At 35.9% G+C, this 14,160-nt stretch overlaps 6 protein-coding genes across 6 annotated transcripts; 2 read left to right on the top strand and 4 right to left on the bottom strand.

The window, feature by feature from the left end:
- Positions 1-3,702: 3,702 nt before the first annotated feature.
- On the top strand, positions 3,703-4,199 carry RO3G_11535 (uncharacterized protein; the record flags this gene model as incomplete). The annotated part of the gene is made up of 3 exons (XM_067666119.1): positions 3,703-3,754; positions 3,808-3,978; positions 4,045-4,199. The coding sequence occupies 3 exons, from the start codon at positions 3,703-3,705 to the stop codon at positions 4,197-4,199; spliced, it is 378 nt and encodes a 125-aa protein (XP_067522220.1).
- A 552-nt stretch (positions 4,200-4,751) lies between these two features.
- Positions 4,752-5,774, bottom strand: RO3G_11534 (uncharacterized protein; the record flags this gene model as incomplete). The annotated part of the gene is made up of 1 exon (XM_067666118.1): positions 4,752-5,774. The coding sequence occupies one exon, from the start codon at positions 5,772-5,774 to the stop codon at positions 4,752-4,754; it is 1,023 nt and encodes a 340-aa protein (XP_067522219.1).
- A 347-nt stretch (positions 5,775-6,121) lies between these two features.
- Positions 6,122-6,613, bottom strand: RO3G_11533 (uncharacterized protein; the record flags this gene model as incomplete). Its single annotated transcript, XM_067666117.1, has 1 exon — positions 6,122-6,613. The coding sequence occupies one exon, from the start codon at positions 6,611-6,613 to the stop codon at positions 6,122-6,124; it is 492 nt and encodes a 163-aa protein (XP_067522218.1).
- A 2,654-nt stretch (positions 6,614-9,267) lies between these two features.
- Positions 9,268-9,693, bottom strand: RO3G_11532 (uncharacterized protein; the record flags this gene model as incomplete). The annotated part of the gene is made up of 2 exons (XM_067666116.1): positions 9,268-9,279; positions 9,490-9,693. 2 exons carry the CDS (start codon positions 9,691-9,693, stop codon positions 9,268-9,270), a joined length of 216 nt encoding a protein of 71 aa, XP_067522217.1.
- Positions 9,694-10,103: 410 nt separating this feature from the next.
- Positions 10,104-12,452, top strand: RO3G_11531 (uncharacterized protein; the record flags this gene model as incomplete). The annotated part of the gene is made up of 1 exon (XM_067666115.1): positions 10,104-12,452. The coding sequence occupies one exon, from the start codon at positions 10,104-10,106 to the stop codon at positions 12,450-12,452; it is 2,349 nt and encodes a 782-aa protein (XP_067522216.1).
- A 310-nt stretch (positions 12,453-12,762) lies between these two features.
- Positions 12,763-13,912, bottom strand: RO3G_11530 (uncharacterized protein; the record flags this gene model as incomplete). Its single annotated transcript, XM_067666114.1, has 4 exons — positions 12,763-12,791; positions 12,901-13,117; positions 13,169-13,447; positions 13,508-13,912. The coding sequence occupies 4 exons, from the start codon at positions 13,910-13,912 to the stop codon at positions 12,763-12,765; spliced, it is 930 nt and encodes a 309-aa protein (XP_067522215.1).
- Positions 13,913-14,160: the final 248 nt, after the last annotated feature.

Below are 14,160 nucleotides of genomic sequence, written 5' to 3'. Positions count from 1 at the left end.
AATAATGGTGGTCCCATTAAATTGTAGATGTATAACGGAGTGGCTAGCAGCCAATGAAAAGTATAAAAGGATGTTTGATTTTTATTGAATAAACGATATACAGTCTTCTCTTTTCTTTTTATTATATTTCTTTTTACACTTACTTTACGCCTTTAAAGTCAATACTAGTTCTCTTTTTTCCTGGTTACTGTTTTAAATTTCAAGCTATTCAAGGTAAAGCATAATCAGGGGAAAAGTATATATCAGTTTTGATAAGATACTGGCCATTAGTTGAGTAAACTCGACATGAGTTCGCCACTGCACCCAAACATGATTATCCAAATTGATAAAAGTGATCTTTTTTAATAGTGGTAATTCTATTAAAGGAATGAGAACGTGGATTTCAATGTTAGAAGCCTGATTTTTATATCAAAAGAAAGCTCGAAAAAAATAGATTTTAAATCTATAAAAATAAACAAAAGTATATAATATGTTTGTTGAATAAAAAGACATTGTATTTTTTAAAAAAATAAATGTTTTTCTGTTGTGCTACATGATGTCATACAAGATTACTAATTGGGAAGACCATCCTTTTTCAACTTCAGTGCAAGGTTTTTTAAATTCAACAAAGATCCAAAAAGCATTTCTATTGGCGTATAAGCTCGGAAATCCAAGTGATTGAGTCATGGCGTTCTCTTTTCTAGCATTCCTCAGCTCTCATGTCGTATTTTACAAAAAAAAGACTTTATTAAATAAAAAAGGCGATTAATTTTAGTTGCAAGTGAGCAAAAAAAAAAAAAAAAGAGAAAAGTGACACATATGAAGAAGAAAGATCAAACTCTTATAGAAGTGCACAATATTGTTATAATAATAAGTATGAAAGCATTTGTCTACAAGTTAAAATAAAAAAGAATATGAATAAAGTAGAAAATCTAAACGATTAAATAAAATAAATAAAGAAAAAAGACTCTTTTGGCTCTAAAGAAGTTAAATTTGTATTAAACCTGGAAAAGATATGTTTTAAATAATAAGGTTATGAAATAAAAAAGACAAAGTATTTTTGATAATCATTTTTATTTTTTGAGAGTAAAAAAAAAAAAAAAAAAAAAAGTGGTAATGGAATGAATGTCTACTATGCTACATGTCTTGAGATTTCTATGGAAAAGGTTAAAAAACAGAAGAAAAAGTATATTGTTACTGACTACTTTAGAAAAAGAAAAAAAAAGTTGTAATGTTGAGATGTTGAAATGTTGAAATTGTAAAAAAAAAAAAAAAAAAAAAAAAAATACATTCCCAGCATTGACATTGCAAAAGGAATCTCCATTCAATGTACTGTGTTAACTTGATTGAAAAACGCAGCGTTTTAAATTTGGGTTTTAAAAAAAAAGTACTTTGAATTTTTTTTTTCATTAAAAAATAAAAGTGGACCAAATATGGCGAAGGTGAAAAGCATCACACAGAAATCTAAAAAAAGATTCAAAGCCCACAATATAAACGGCAAACTTACTTTATCTGCAACCAAATCTACTATCCAGCGATTGTTGGTATGATGTAAGTATTTTGGCTACACCAATCATAATGCTTTGTTTTATTTTTAGATTTTCAACTGAATATCAATTCTCCTTGGCTATTGTTTTTGAAATCATACAGTAGTTACAAAAACTATTGCAACGCGAGTTCAAATCTCGCACGGTGACCAACATCTCTCTAACGATTCAACATATCAATGTAAGATTATAGTCATTTGTAAAACTGCATCTTGGCTCTTATGAGACATCACGGCTTATGGCTTTCCTTTGCTAGTCATGGAGATATTGTCAAATTAATGTCACATTTTTAAAAATAGCCATATTTCATTAATTTTATTATTTAACTTCAAAGCGTGTATGCTACCTTTTGCTTTAATAGCTGCAACTTTTCTTGCTAGCATGTTGTTGAGATACCTTTGGCAAATATATTTAACAAATATATTTTATTTTACGTATAAGTTTTGTCACTAACGGTCCAAACTTGTCGCATGTGTCTTGAATGCACTCAGTAGCAACATAAGTGAATGCCATACGTGCTCCATAGCGTTTAAAGTTGGGGTTTGTGATAAGCAGTATTAACATAGCGTACCCTATGTTCTTTTCATTATATAGTTGCCGATCGAGATGTATGTTTAGGCTCAATGTCCCGTCGAAAGTAAATCTGTGTTTTGTGCCATTTGAAGCACTTCGATGCATACAGGTAGCTTATGCCAAGAATATGTTAATGTACTTCCAAATTCATTATCTAACCACAAGCTTGATATGCATATCCAGGGCCTCATAAAGATATGCGTCCCCATAAGGTTAAATCAGGCCCGCCATGCTTCAGTGTAAGGTCGAGGTGATATGGTCGCAATATGTTGCTAGCTCTTGTCCAATAGTATTTGACGCCATCGGTGCCCCAAATACTAGGTTTTGTTTCATTGGAGAATACTGCCTGTCTTCATCGATCAACACTCCAATCCTTATATCCTTTTGCCTACGCCAAGCTATTTTAAATATGCTTAATTATTAAAAGTAGCTGCTTTTTCTCTAGCTTTCCATGGACATTCTTTTTTTTCAGGATGTTTACTGCAGTGATATAAGACATAGAGAGTCCTAGCTCCACTAGCCTGAGGAACATGCCTCTAACTGTCTGTATATCTCCTTTGAGCACCAATAATCCGATGTACTTTTTAGTTAATACAGGAGAAACCACAGGATGGACGCCTTTGCATGCTGTCCCACTCTTTAAAAACTTCTTTACGTAACGGCTTACTATTGATGAATGTATTCCAAAAATATCTATAATTTCTGTGAATGATCTACTTTCAAAAATAGCTAATCTAATGTTGACTTGCTTGCTGTAGGGTGTGGACGTTAGCAGATTATACGTATAAGACGTGAATACATAAACAATAAAAAGATGAATTAAATTGAACGAACTTGAAGCTGTTTGAATAATGATCCCAAAGCATACTCTCAGGGTTGTTGGCATAAATCAAAATGAACAAGGTCAGCCCTAGGAATATAGACAGTTTTGCAACTCAAATGGCGCGATCGATTTTTTGAATAAAGAAAGTTTCAAAAAAGCGGAACTTGAAATCGTGTACATCCATCATTTTGTTTCCACAACGTTTGATAATCTAGTATATTAAAGAGCGGAGGCCAGTTTATGCACTGTGGGGGATACAGCGTGATACCTGGATTTCACATGAACTGAGAACCGATTTACCTGAAAATTGCAAATCGTTGCAATAGTTTTTGTAACTACTGTATATAAACGCGTAAAATAATGGATCAAGCTTATAAAATAATCTTTTATTATATTTACAATGAATTCTTCAACCCAATACAAATTTAAATGCTACTGTAGCCAATGTTCTGAAGGTGTGGAATAGGCGTGTTATTTCTCTCGATTAATAAAAGTAATAAAATAAGTCGAAAAATCGATGAGTCTCTTGAACCTCTTTATTGAGTAAGGACGAGAGAGCGAGCCCATTCAATACAAACTACGTCTTAGAATATAATAATGTGATTTAGGGTCCGAGGTAGTACGGTATAAATTGTGTGGGCTGTTTATCGTATATAGCACTTTGGGCTATATATGATATACAGTCAAATTATTAGTTGAAGAATCTTTTGAGTGATCTCACACGACATTAAGAAAATTATTAAGGTAAATACGACAGAAGGGAAAATTGGCAAGTACCAAATGGTTACTCGATGGACTCTTGCTTGTCATAAGAAAAAGGAAGCTGCTAAAGGTAGTTCACTTACATTTAGATAATATCTTTACTGACGCGTTAAATATGCATAGATGAATCAGAAAAGGTCCAAGAAATTGATGCCAATAATGAGATATCTGAAGCAAATAAAAGTGATTCTGATGATGATAGTGCAGAAGACGTTTCAAATTGGGAAGTGATGGAAAATGATGAAGTGAATGTATCTGACAGTATGGATATTGTTGAATTTGATATGCCTCAAGGTAATTATTTCCTAAAAGTAGATTACTATTATAAAGAATATATTACTTACATTATTAATTTTTTAGTTGAAATCAAGGGATTCCAAAATGATGTTGTTGCTTTTATTGCTGTCTTCTTGACCTACAGTAGGTCAAAAAACTGCTGCAAGGAATCCATTTTTCTTGGTTTTTGTAGCGCACATCCTGTTACAATGGCACAAACTGCCTCTGTTCCCACATAGTAAATCTTCTACATGTCTTGAGAAATCCGAAAGAGTTTAAGCCCTATTGGATAAGTATTGAAGGAAGTATGAGATGCGCAATTTGAAAATTTGGAAAAACGAAAATTTGAACGGAATGAATTTATTTATTAATATTTAGTTGACCCTCCTTTTTTATTAATAACCTCTTGAATTCTTGCCGGCATGCTATCGATATACCTTTGGCAAAGATCTTTGTCAAAGCCATTCCATACTTTTTCTACTCGTTCCCAAAGCTCATCCGTATTCTTTGCTCTACGTTCGTAACAGCTGAGCTTCAACTTCAATTGATGCCATACAGTGGGTGAAAAAACTCTAAAAACGTCAGATATTTTTTCAGTTTTTAGCCTCTGTGAGCATACACAGCGACTTAGATCATGCAAAAACTTTATGACATACTTGTTGTGCTGTCTATTACATCTCATGAAAGTTTTAAGCTCAGATTTTTATTTAACAGTCCGAAAAAGCGATAGAAGTGTTGTGGGTTTATTTTTAGAGTTTTTTTCCCTTTACTTTTATTATATTATAGATGACTTAATACCGAGTAGATCCACCTTTGGTATCGATTACTGCCTTAATACGTGCAGGCATAGTGTCAATATACCTTCTGCAAACTTCTTTATCAAAGGAGTTCCATTCCTTTTCAACTCTTTCCCACAATTCATGGACACCTTTGGCTTTCTTGTCATATAACGATAGCTTCAACTTCAAATGATGCCAAAGATGCTCAATAGGATTAAGATCAGGGCTTTGAGCTGGCCAGTCGTCAATGTAGCTCACCCCATTAGCTTTTAACCATTGGACGGTTGACTTGGAACGATGCTTTGGGTCACCATCGTGCTGAAAATACGCAGTAGACCAATCCATATTATAGTACTCCATTATTTCCCGAAGTGTTGTGTCCAATATATGTTGGTAAAGATCCGAGTTCATAGTTCCATCGTATATCTGACAGGAGTATCCGGGTCCCTCATACGTCATGCACCCCCACATCATCAAACTATCGCCCCCATGCTTAACAGTTACGTCAATATGATGAGGTTTAAGAGGGCCCCCTGGTCTTGACCAGTAGTACTTACACCCATCAGAGCCCCAAATGTTCACTTTTGTTTCATCAGAGAGTACTACGCGTCGCCAGTCATCTGTAGTCCAGTTTTGGTGCTTCTTGGCCCATGCTAGCCGTCTCTTCATGTGCTTTGCGGTTAACAAAGGCTTTTTGACCTTAATCGCAGCAAAGAAGTTCATCGATTTCAACACATTTATAGCGGTTTTATATGATATGTAATATCCAAGCTCCATGAGTTTGCCATGTACTTCCCTTGCAGTCCTAAGTTGGCCTTGTACAACTTGAAGTTTGATGAATCTCTTCGTCTGAGCGGACACAACCATAGGTCTACCACCAAGTCGACGCTGTCGGTTTGGGAAAAGCTTGTTCGCATAGTTATTAACTGTTGCATACGTAACCCTAAAGCGGTTCGCAACCTTCATGGAGCCTTTTCCAGCAAGTAGAGCGGACTTTATATCGTTTTTGATGTCAGCAGAGAGAGATTTAGGCATGATTGAGGTGTTTAAGATATTTAGAAATTAAATGGAAAAAATTACGAAAAAAAGAGAAAAGCGACTCCTTTTATTCTTTTGGAGCCTTTATGAGTCATAATAAGTCATTAAAAGTCCGAGGAGTCTGTCTGTCGGTCCGTGTATCCGACATTTATGGAAGTGAAAAAACTCTAAAAATAAACCAGTCTTCTTCTAGCAGTTGTTTTTGGATGAATAACCACCATCTGAGATTGAAATTTTGTCATACTATTTTTTATTTTTAGTGCTACATATATGCAAAATTTCAAGGCGATACACCAATTTGGTAGAACATAACAATCAAAAACGCTGATAACGTCATAAGGTTTTTAGAGTTTTTTCACCCACTGTACGTGTTCTATTGGATTTAAGTCCGGACTCTGAGCTGGCCAATCGCTAATATACCGCACTTGATGATTATCTAACCAGTCTATTGTAGATTTTGCCTTGTGCTTTGGATCATTATCATGCTGAAAGTAAACGTTGGACCAGTTGAAATTGTAGTATTGCATAGTATCACGAAGCGTAGTGTCCAATATATGCTGATAAACATTCGCGTTCATGTTCCCATCGTAAATTTGACAAGCATATCCTGGTCCTTCAGAAGTTATACAGCCCCACATCATCAATTTGCCTGCTCCATGCTTGACTGTAAGTTCTAGATGATGCGGTTGAAGAGGATCATTTGGTCTTTTCCAATAATACTTACAGCCATCAGAGCCCCATACGTTGATCTTGGTTTCATCAGAAAAGACGACTTTTCGCCATTCTTCTACTGTCCAATCCTGATGCTTCTTGGCCCATTCTAATCGATGCTGCATATGAGCTTTTGTCAAAAACGGCTTCTTTTTTTTTATTGAAGAATGGAACTCCATTGATTTCAGTACGTTAATTGCTGACTGGTATGAGATATCGTAGCCAAGTTGAACCAGCTCCCGGTGTACCTCTTTGGCAGTCTTTAAAACCCCTTCAATGACTTTTCTTTTTATTAACCGCTTCGTCACTTTGGAGACTACTGTAGGTCTACCACCTATGCTTTTTGTCCTATTTGGAAACAACCGTCTAGAGTATCTACTGACAGTTGATTCATGTACTCCAATTTCTTTAGCAATATCGTACGTTGATGTGGATCCAGTTAATGCTTGCTTGAGATCGTCTACTTTTCCTTCTGGCAGTCGTTTAGGCATGCGATTGGTAATAAGGTAAAAAAGAGAAATAATTTAAGTAAGGAAATATAAAATTTAAAATAAAGGAATTGTAAGCGCTTTTATATACTGGCAACATTCTAATCATGTCAAGAATGTGAAAAATTATGATAGCAACCGGTTGGGTCGTATTAAAATTCGTCATTTCAAACATATCTGAACAAGTAAAAAATGTCGGATGTTCATAATACTACCTTTAGCGATCTCAAATTCCACCAATAACCATTGCCCATATCCGATAATCGACGAATAAATGCACTTTCCATTGAGGTACAAACAGTCAAAATTTGGGATAGTTTGGTGCAGTACCCATGGAAAACCAGCTGTAAAACCGGAATTTTGCAATTCCTTGCAGCAGTTTTTTGACCTACTGTATTTCCAGTTATTTTTCATATCAGAATATGCTGCTGAAATAGTAATGAAATTTGCCAATAATCTTACTCTTCTCTTAAACCATCAACCAATTTTTCCCGCAAAATTGGATACCATGCGTAACGCTGTTGGAATTGATTATACACTAGGTGAAAAAATAGGGAAAACCTACCCTAAAATAATCTTTAACTTTTTTTTTCTCCTCCACTCCGTACGACATCCAAGCCATGCCTATAGAGCGTAACCTTAGGTAGTGAGTATTACGTTTCCCGCATATAAAACTAATCAGGATAGCATATGGTGGAAGAAAAGAGGAAATAGTTGCAATAATTTTATAAGCGTTATATTATAAAATGGGTAGTATTTATTTAATAACGAGTAAATCTCCCTTTTGATTTGATTACCGCTGCTATGCGATCAGGCATGCTATCAATGTAACTTCTACAAACATCTTTATCTAGCTTGTTCCATTCAACGTCAGCTAGTTCCCATAGCTCGTCGATGTTTCTTGCCTTTCGTTCATAAAGACATAACCTAAGTTTCAGCAAATGCCACACATGCTCTATAGGATTCAGATCCGGACTGTTAGGTGGCCAATCGTTAATGTACCGGACCTTGTTTTGTTGGAGCCATGACATTGTTGATTTGGACTTGTGCTTTGGGTCATTATCTTGTTGAAGGTAAATGGTGCGCTTGTCCATACCATAGTACTTCAGCGTTTCCATGTAAGTTGTTCCAAGAATATGCTGGTACACCAAGGAGTCCATGGTACCATCGTATACCTGGCACGCATATCCTGGTCACTCACTGGTTATACATCCCCACATGATCAATTTGCCGCCACCATGCTTCACTGAAAGATCTATGTGGTGTGGGCGAAGAACATCACCAGGCTGGGTCCAATAGTATCTGCAGCCATCAGATCCCCAAATGTTGATCTTCGTTTCATCGGAGAACACTACTTGATGCCACTGTTATGTTCTGGTAAAGTAAAAGAAATAACAAAGATAAACCAAAAGAATACTTTTTGAGACTGAACTTTATTTAAGACAATCTTAATTATTAAAAAGAAAACATTACAAAGTCTACTATTTATATTCTTCTATCAATTGGCGGGTAAATGAGTAGTTATGAGCGTAGATCCAATAATTGACACGTTTGATTGAAGAATGATCACTGAATCGATTATGAAAATTTTTAATTCGTTGTTTTTATAGATCTTATTGTTCTTTAACTGATCTGGGAGAGTTGTCCCGTCTTCATTGAGAGGAAAGATATATTTATATGAAATGCCTCCAGTCAGATCAAAGTTGACTAGGTACCTGATCCATTATTATTCATTTACAGAAATGATGAATAGTGAAGATCATGACTTATTTAGTGTTCATGTATACTTCATAAAATGAATCTAATAGTGATAGTTTTATATAAAAAGAAGAAGAATATATTTTATTTAATAAAGATTTAAATTATTATCTTTTATCAATTTTAATATACTTCTTTTAGTTGTGATTATTCAATGTCCGTTATGATCAGACTCTGTTCTACAACAGCCACTGTTGTATGGACCAGCTTTGATACTTTTTTGCCCATGCTAACCTCTGCTTGCGGTGGTTATTAGTTAAAAGAGGCTGCTTCTTTTTACGCCTAGCATGAAAACCCATTGATACAAGGGTGTTTGTTTTGTTCACAAAAATAAGAATGGAGATTTCAATAGGACCCAAAATTATATATGATTTTATTTAATAATATATGTCCAGAGTTTATATACTTTTCACAGTGTAGATATTAATATATGTACTATGCGGATGGCGAAATGCCCACAGCCTTATGCAGATGGCTAAATGTTATATTCTATTATGCAGATCTTTATATAATTTAATATAAGCACTTGCTCCTCATTCACCAGTCTATTTTGGTAGATATACATACATATTAATAAAACTACATTTCCATATACTCACACTATCAATCGTTAATAATGCTTGATTGCTATACAATGATTATCTTTGGAGCACAACAGTGTTTATTGCTGAACGGTAAGACACAGAATACCCAAGTCGCATGAGCATCCGATGTACATCCTTGGCTGTCTTTAGGGCTCCTTTAATCAGTAATACCTTGATATATTCCTTCGTAGCAGATGACACAAGTGTATGCCTACCACGTCTTGCGGGTACCGTTGGCCCAAATAGCTTGTTTCTATATCTCCTAACTGTCTTGGGATGGATATCAAATTCACCAGCAATATCCTTTGGGCTTCTATTGCTCATCAGTGCAGACTTGATGCTGTCTTGCGTGTCTTGAGGTAAAGCGCGAGGCATAAGTAAGAGAAATGTCGCAGAAAGTAAGAAGAATATAATGAAAAAAAAAATGTGCGAATGAAGGAAAACAGCACCCATTTTATATTATTAATTATAGGAATGTGCTTAGTTAAAATTAAAATTGGTTTGCATTTTAATTGTAACTGACATTCCAGGTCAAATTAGAAGAGTACAAAATATGGTCTAAAACTGAGCTATGGAGTATCTAAAATTCGACCAATTATATACGCATTACTCCCTCATTTTCCATAATTAGCTCATCATATTTTGATGAAATACTTTACACATTAACCTCGCTTTAACATATTGCTAGCGACACGAGGCGACCTTCTCTTAATGCTATATGCTGCATGAAATGAAATTTTCAAAAAGGTTGTCCCTATTTTTTCACCTAGTGTACTTACAAGGGCATGTTCCGCCTTGTTGTCTGTCCCGAATGTCATACCCTGTACCAGCCTGAAGAAGTACACTGTGATTCGAAGTGCACCTTTTCTGAATTTCGTATCACCTGTAATGCTTCACTCTTCAAGCCTGTTACAATTGGTGCAAGCAAAATGTACGCCAACAAGGTCTCTGCATTCAATTCCATCAAGTATGCTTTAACTGTGATGTTTTCACGACCAGGATTTGAATCAGCAATTGAAGCATGGCGCTATCGTACTCGTCATAACAACACTATGTATGATATCTATGATGGTCAACTTTGGAATGAATTCAAAGATAGAGATGGTAATGTATTTACCAGTCAAGCTAGATCCCTCCTATTCACTTTGAATGTCGATTGGTTTCAATCTTCAAAAAGAACCGTATACTCTGTTGGTGCTGTTTACTTGACAATAAATAATCTTCCAAGATCCATCAGATACAAAAAAGAAAACATCATCTTGGTTTGTGTTATTCCTGGTCCCAAAGAACCCAAGGACACACAAATCAACAACTATCTACAAGTTTTGGTAAATGATCTGAAGGAGCTCTACTATGGTGGCTTTTTTACCTGTACAGCTGAATCTCCTAACGTGCCTGTCCAAGTTCGTGCTGCTCTGTTCTTGATTGCTTGCGATATTCCTGCTAGCCGAAAGGTTAGTGGGTTTACTTCGTTCAATGCCACTGTACCTTGTAACAAGTGCTCAACAGCATTTCCTGCTCGTTATAATACTCATCTTCAACGTGATTTTTCTTTTGGTCTTGAAGATATTGATGCTTGGTCACTTCGTACCAATATTGAAAACCGTTATCATGCAAAAAATTGGAAAGAAGCAACCACCAAGAGACAAAGAGCCGACTTGGAACAGAAGTATGGTACTCGTTTTTCTGCTTTGCGTGATTTGGAATACCTTGATCTTGTTCGCTGCACTGCCATTGATCCTATGCATGGTCTTTTCCTAGGAACAGCAAAGAAAATGGTTAAAATATGGCGTACAACCATTTGTGACCTTACCCATGAATTATACCTGACTGATGTTGACTTGAAAGAAATGCAAAAGGAAGCAAACGATATTATATTGCCAGCACAGTATACGCCAATCAATCAGAAAATTGCCAACAATTTTTCTGACTTAAAGGCCGATGAATGGAGAACCTGGTGTCTTGCTCTTTCTCCTCTTTTGCTCAAGTCTCGTCTTCCATTCCGTCATAAAGAAAATTGGGCAAAGTTTGTGCAGGCCTGTCATATCGTATGTCGTCCATGCATTACCCAGAATGAAGCCATGATAGCTCACAAGCTATTCTATGAGTTTGTCCTTGGTGTTGCTGAATTGTATGGTCCAGAGATGATCACTCCAAATATGCATCTTCATCTACATTTGAAGGACTCCATTCAAGACTTTGGTCCAATCTATGCATTTTGGTTGTATGGCTTTGAAAGACTTAATGGTGACATTAAGAAGATGACGGTAAACTACAAGACAGCATTCGAAGTTACATACATGAAGAAGTTTCTTTCCGTTGTACACTATGGCGACTACATCCGTAACTTACCACAAGGGATTAAACAGAATCCAGTGATGATGTCTTCCTTTGGTTACTTGTCACCAACACCTTCTGATTCCCTTGTTGCTTCATCTGTTTCAACCAGCTTTGATTTCAGTTTATTTGTCAGTTCTCCTCTACGTTTGAATGATACCTTCACTGGTGCTGAAATTCTACCTCCTGATACGCAAGCTTCTGCCAAACACAAAGTTAGTGTTGATAGATTGACTCAAGCCCATTATGGTTACATTCTTGCCTTTTACAGGCTTGTATATACTGATCGAACATTCTCAAGTGCGCTTATTCCAGAAGATATTGATGACTTGTCTACGATGGTACTCCCTGATATTTCTCTTTTCTCTGAAATCGAAATCCTTGGACAAACGTATCGATCAAAAGCATCGCGCACTACTCGTGGTTGTTATATTGAAGTGGCTTGCAATTCTGCTGTTCCTGGAAAAGAACCTGAAATGCGAATTGGTGAAGTTCAATACTATTTTAGCCATCAGCTTCAAATGAAGAAAACAGTTATTCCAAACGGTCGGGTCTTTGTGCCAAATGCTTTTGATGAACACCTCTTTGCTTTTGTACGTTGGTACAACGCTCCTCTTCATCCCTTTCAAGGATTTGAATGTCTTGGTGCCGCGTACTACCATAACTCTTTTCGACCAGCTGATTCAGACTGTATTCTTCCAGTATCGCGTATCTTTACTTGTGTTGCTATGAAGCGAGGTTATCCTGATAATCATGTTGTCTTTTTACCTCTCCCAAAAAAAACCATTGGTTTGTAAAAAATTAAAGAATAAAATAAAAGTAAAAGTAAAAGTAAAAAAAAAAAAATTAAAATTTAAAAATCCAAACACCGCGTTTCTTTATATTTTTTTTTGTTTAATTTATTTTACAATTTTTTTTTAAAATAGCAAGTTATCTTCATCCAACTCCATTTCAGAACCAAAAGCCCAAGAGATACTCTCTTCAGTTATATTTTCTTTTCTGATGAAGTCAGGAACAGGCAGCGAACATTTTCTTTGTATACGAGGAAGAAACTGGATGCTGCTATTTCCAGTTCTTTGCCTCTTTGCCTTGTCACTTGCTATTTGATCATCCAAGAGCTTGAAGAATTCGGTACACTAAATATTGGATAATTAGCCGATTGCGCTTAAAAGATACTAATTAAACTTACAGCAGGTGATCTGTACTTTGGTACTTAAACTTCAAAATAGTCAACTGTTTTCTTACACAAGACAGACATGCGTTCCTTTTCGGTAAAGGGAGTTGTTCTATCTGGATTTTGCTCCAGAAGAACTTCCTCCACCTTGTCCATTGTATCACTACTGTACATGTCTTCTTCTTCAGACATGTATTGCTGTTGAAGCAAGTACTCACAGTTGGGATATTTTTCGTAAACATTTTGATCCTTGTATTGTTCATAGATAGCCTTACAAGCCCTGGTTTTCTAAAAAAGAAAAGTCAGTTATGCGATTACAATACTTTATGTAGCACTTACAGCACTTCTACGGGTGACTTTTGCTGCCTTTCTTTTTCTCATAAACTCTTCAACCGGATCTACTTCTTCACCAGTGGATATTCCGGCCTTCTTTGTATAATATTGGCGCTCGAGGTACTTGCGTAGGTCGCGGTTGTTGGTATCTTTGAATGAATAATGGCTATTCACGTAGTCTTGCAGTAATCTGAATACTCTTTGGTTTTCAGTAGATTTCAAAGGCTTTTCAAGAACGTACTGAGATGATGGAGGCAGGTTATTGTAGTGATTTCTTACAGCATCCTATATTTCAGAGAAAAGCGATTAGTACATTTGTTTAATATTGAATCTTAATGTTCTTACTTTGACAGCAGCAGCAATTGGCTTTGCGCCTTTGCCTGATTCGGCTTCAAGCTCATCGTATGCTTCTTTGAGCTTGCTGTATGCCATTTGCAAGGCCAGCTTTTCCTCTTGCTCTTTTCGAAGCATCTCCTTCAAATCATAGTTTTCTTTTTTTAATTCCATATAAATGGAAAAAGAAAGAGATGCCTCATCAGTCTCCATGTCTTCGGCTTGGCGCATTCGCTTCTGGACATGGGTCATAGGAGGAAAACCAGGCCTAGGATAGGCAAAGCTATCGGGAATGACATCGCTTGAAGCAAGCTCAGGAATAACAGCACGCGAAGGAACAGCGATTGGTTGCCCAACAGAGTTAGAACCACGAGTATTGGCAGGAGCAGGGTTGAATTGAATAACGCGATTAGACATAGTGTTGTAAAAGTACTTTGAAATAAAGATAAATGAGCTTGGCATCAAAATTGAATCTTCCTTAAATACTATCGAGTTTACGATGAAACTCAGTCTAACTATACCAAAAAAAAATATTTAAAAGATTTCCTTTTCGAAATCTTGTTCCCTTTTTTTTCTTTTTCTTCAGTAATTTCCTTTTTCAACATCGCTTCGGTTATCCCAAGGTAAGTAAAAAAAAAAAAAAAAAAAAAAAAGAAAAAGAAAAA

The sequence above is a fragment of the Rhizopus delemar genome, genomic scaffold (assembly GCF_000149305.1).
Source record: "Rhizopus delemar RA 99-880 supercont3.9 genomic scaffold, whole genome shotgun sequence".
Classification (NCBI taxonomy): Eukaryota; Fungi; Mucoromycota; class Mucoromycetes; order Mucorales; family Rhizopodaceae; genus Rhizopus; species Rhizopus delemar.
The sequence above is the reverse complement of the archived record's forward strand: the minus strand, read 5'-3'. Positions and strand labels throughout refer to the sequence as shown.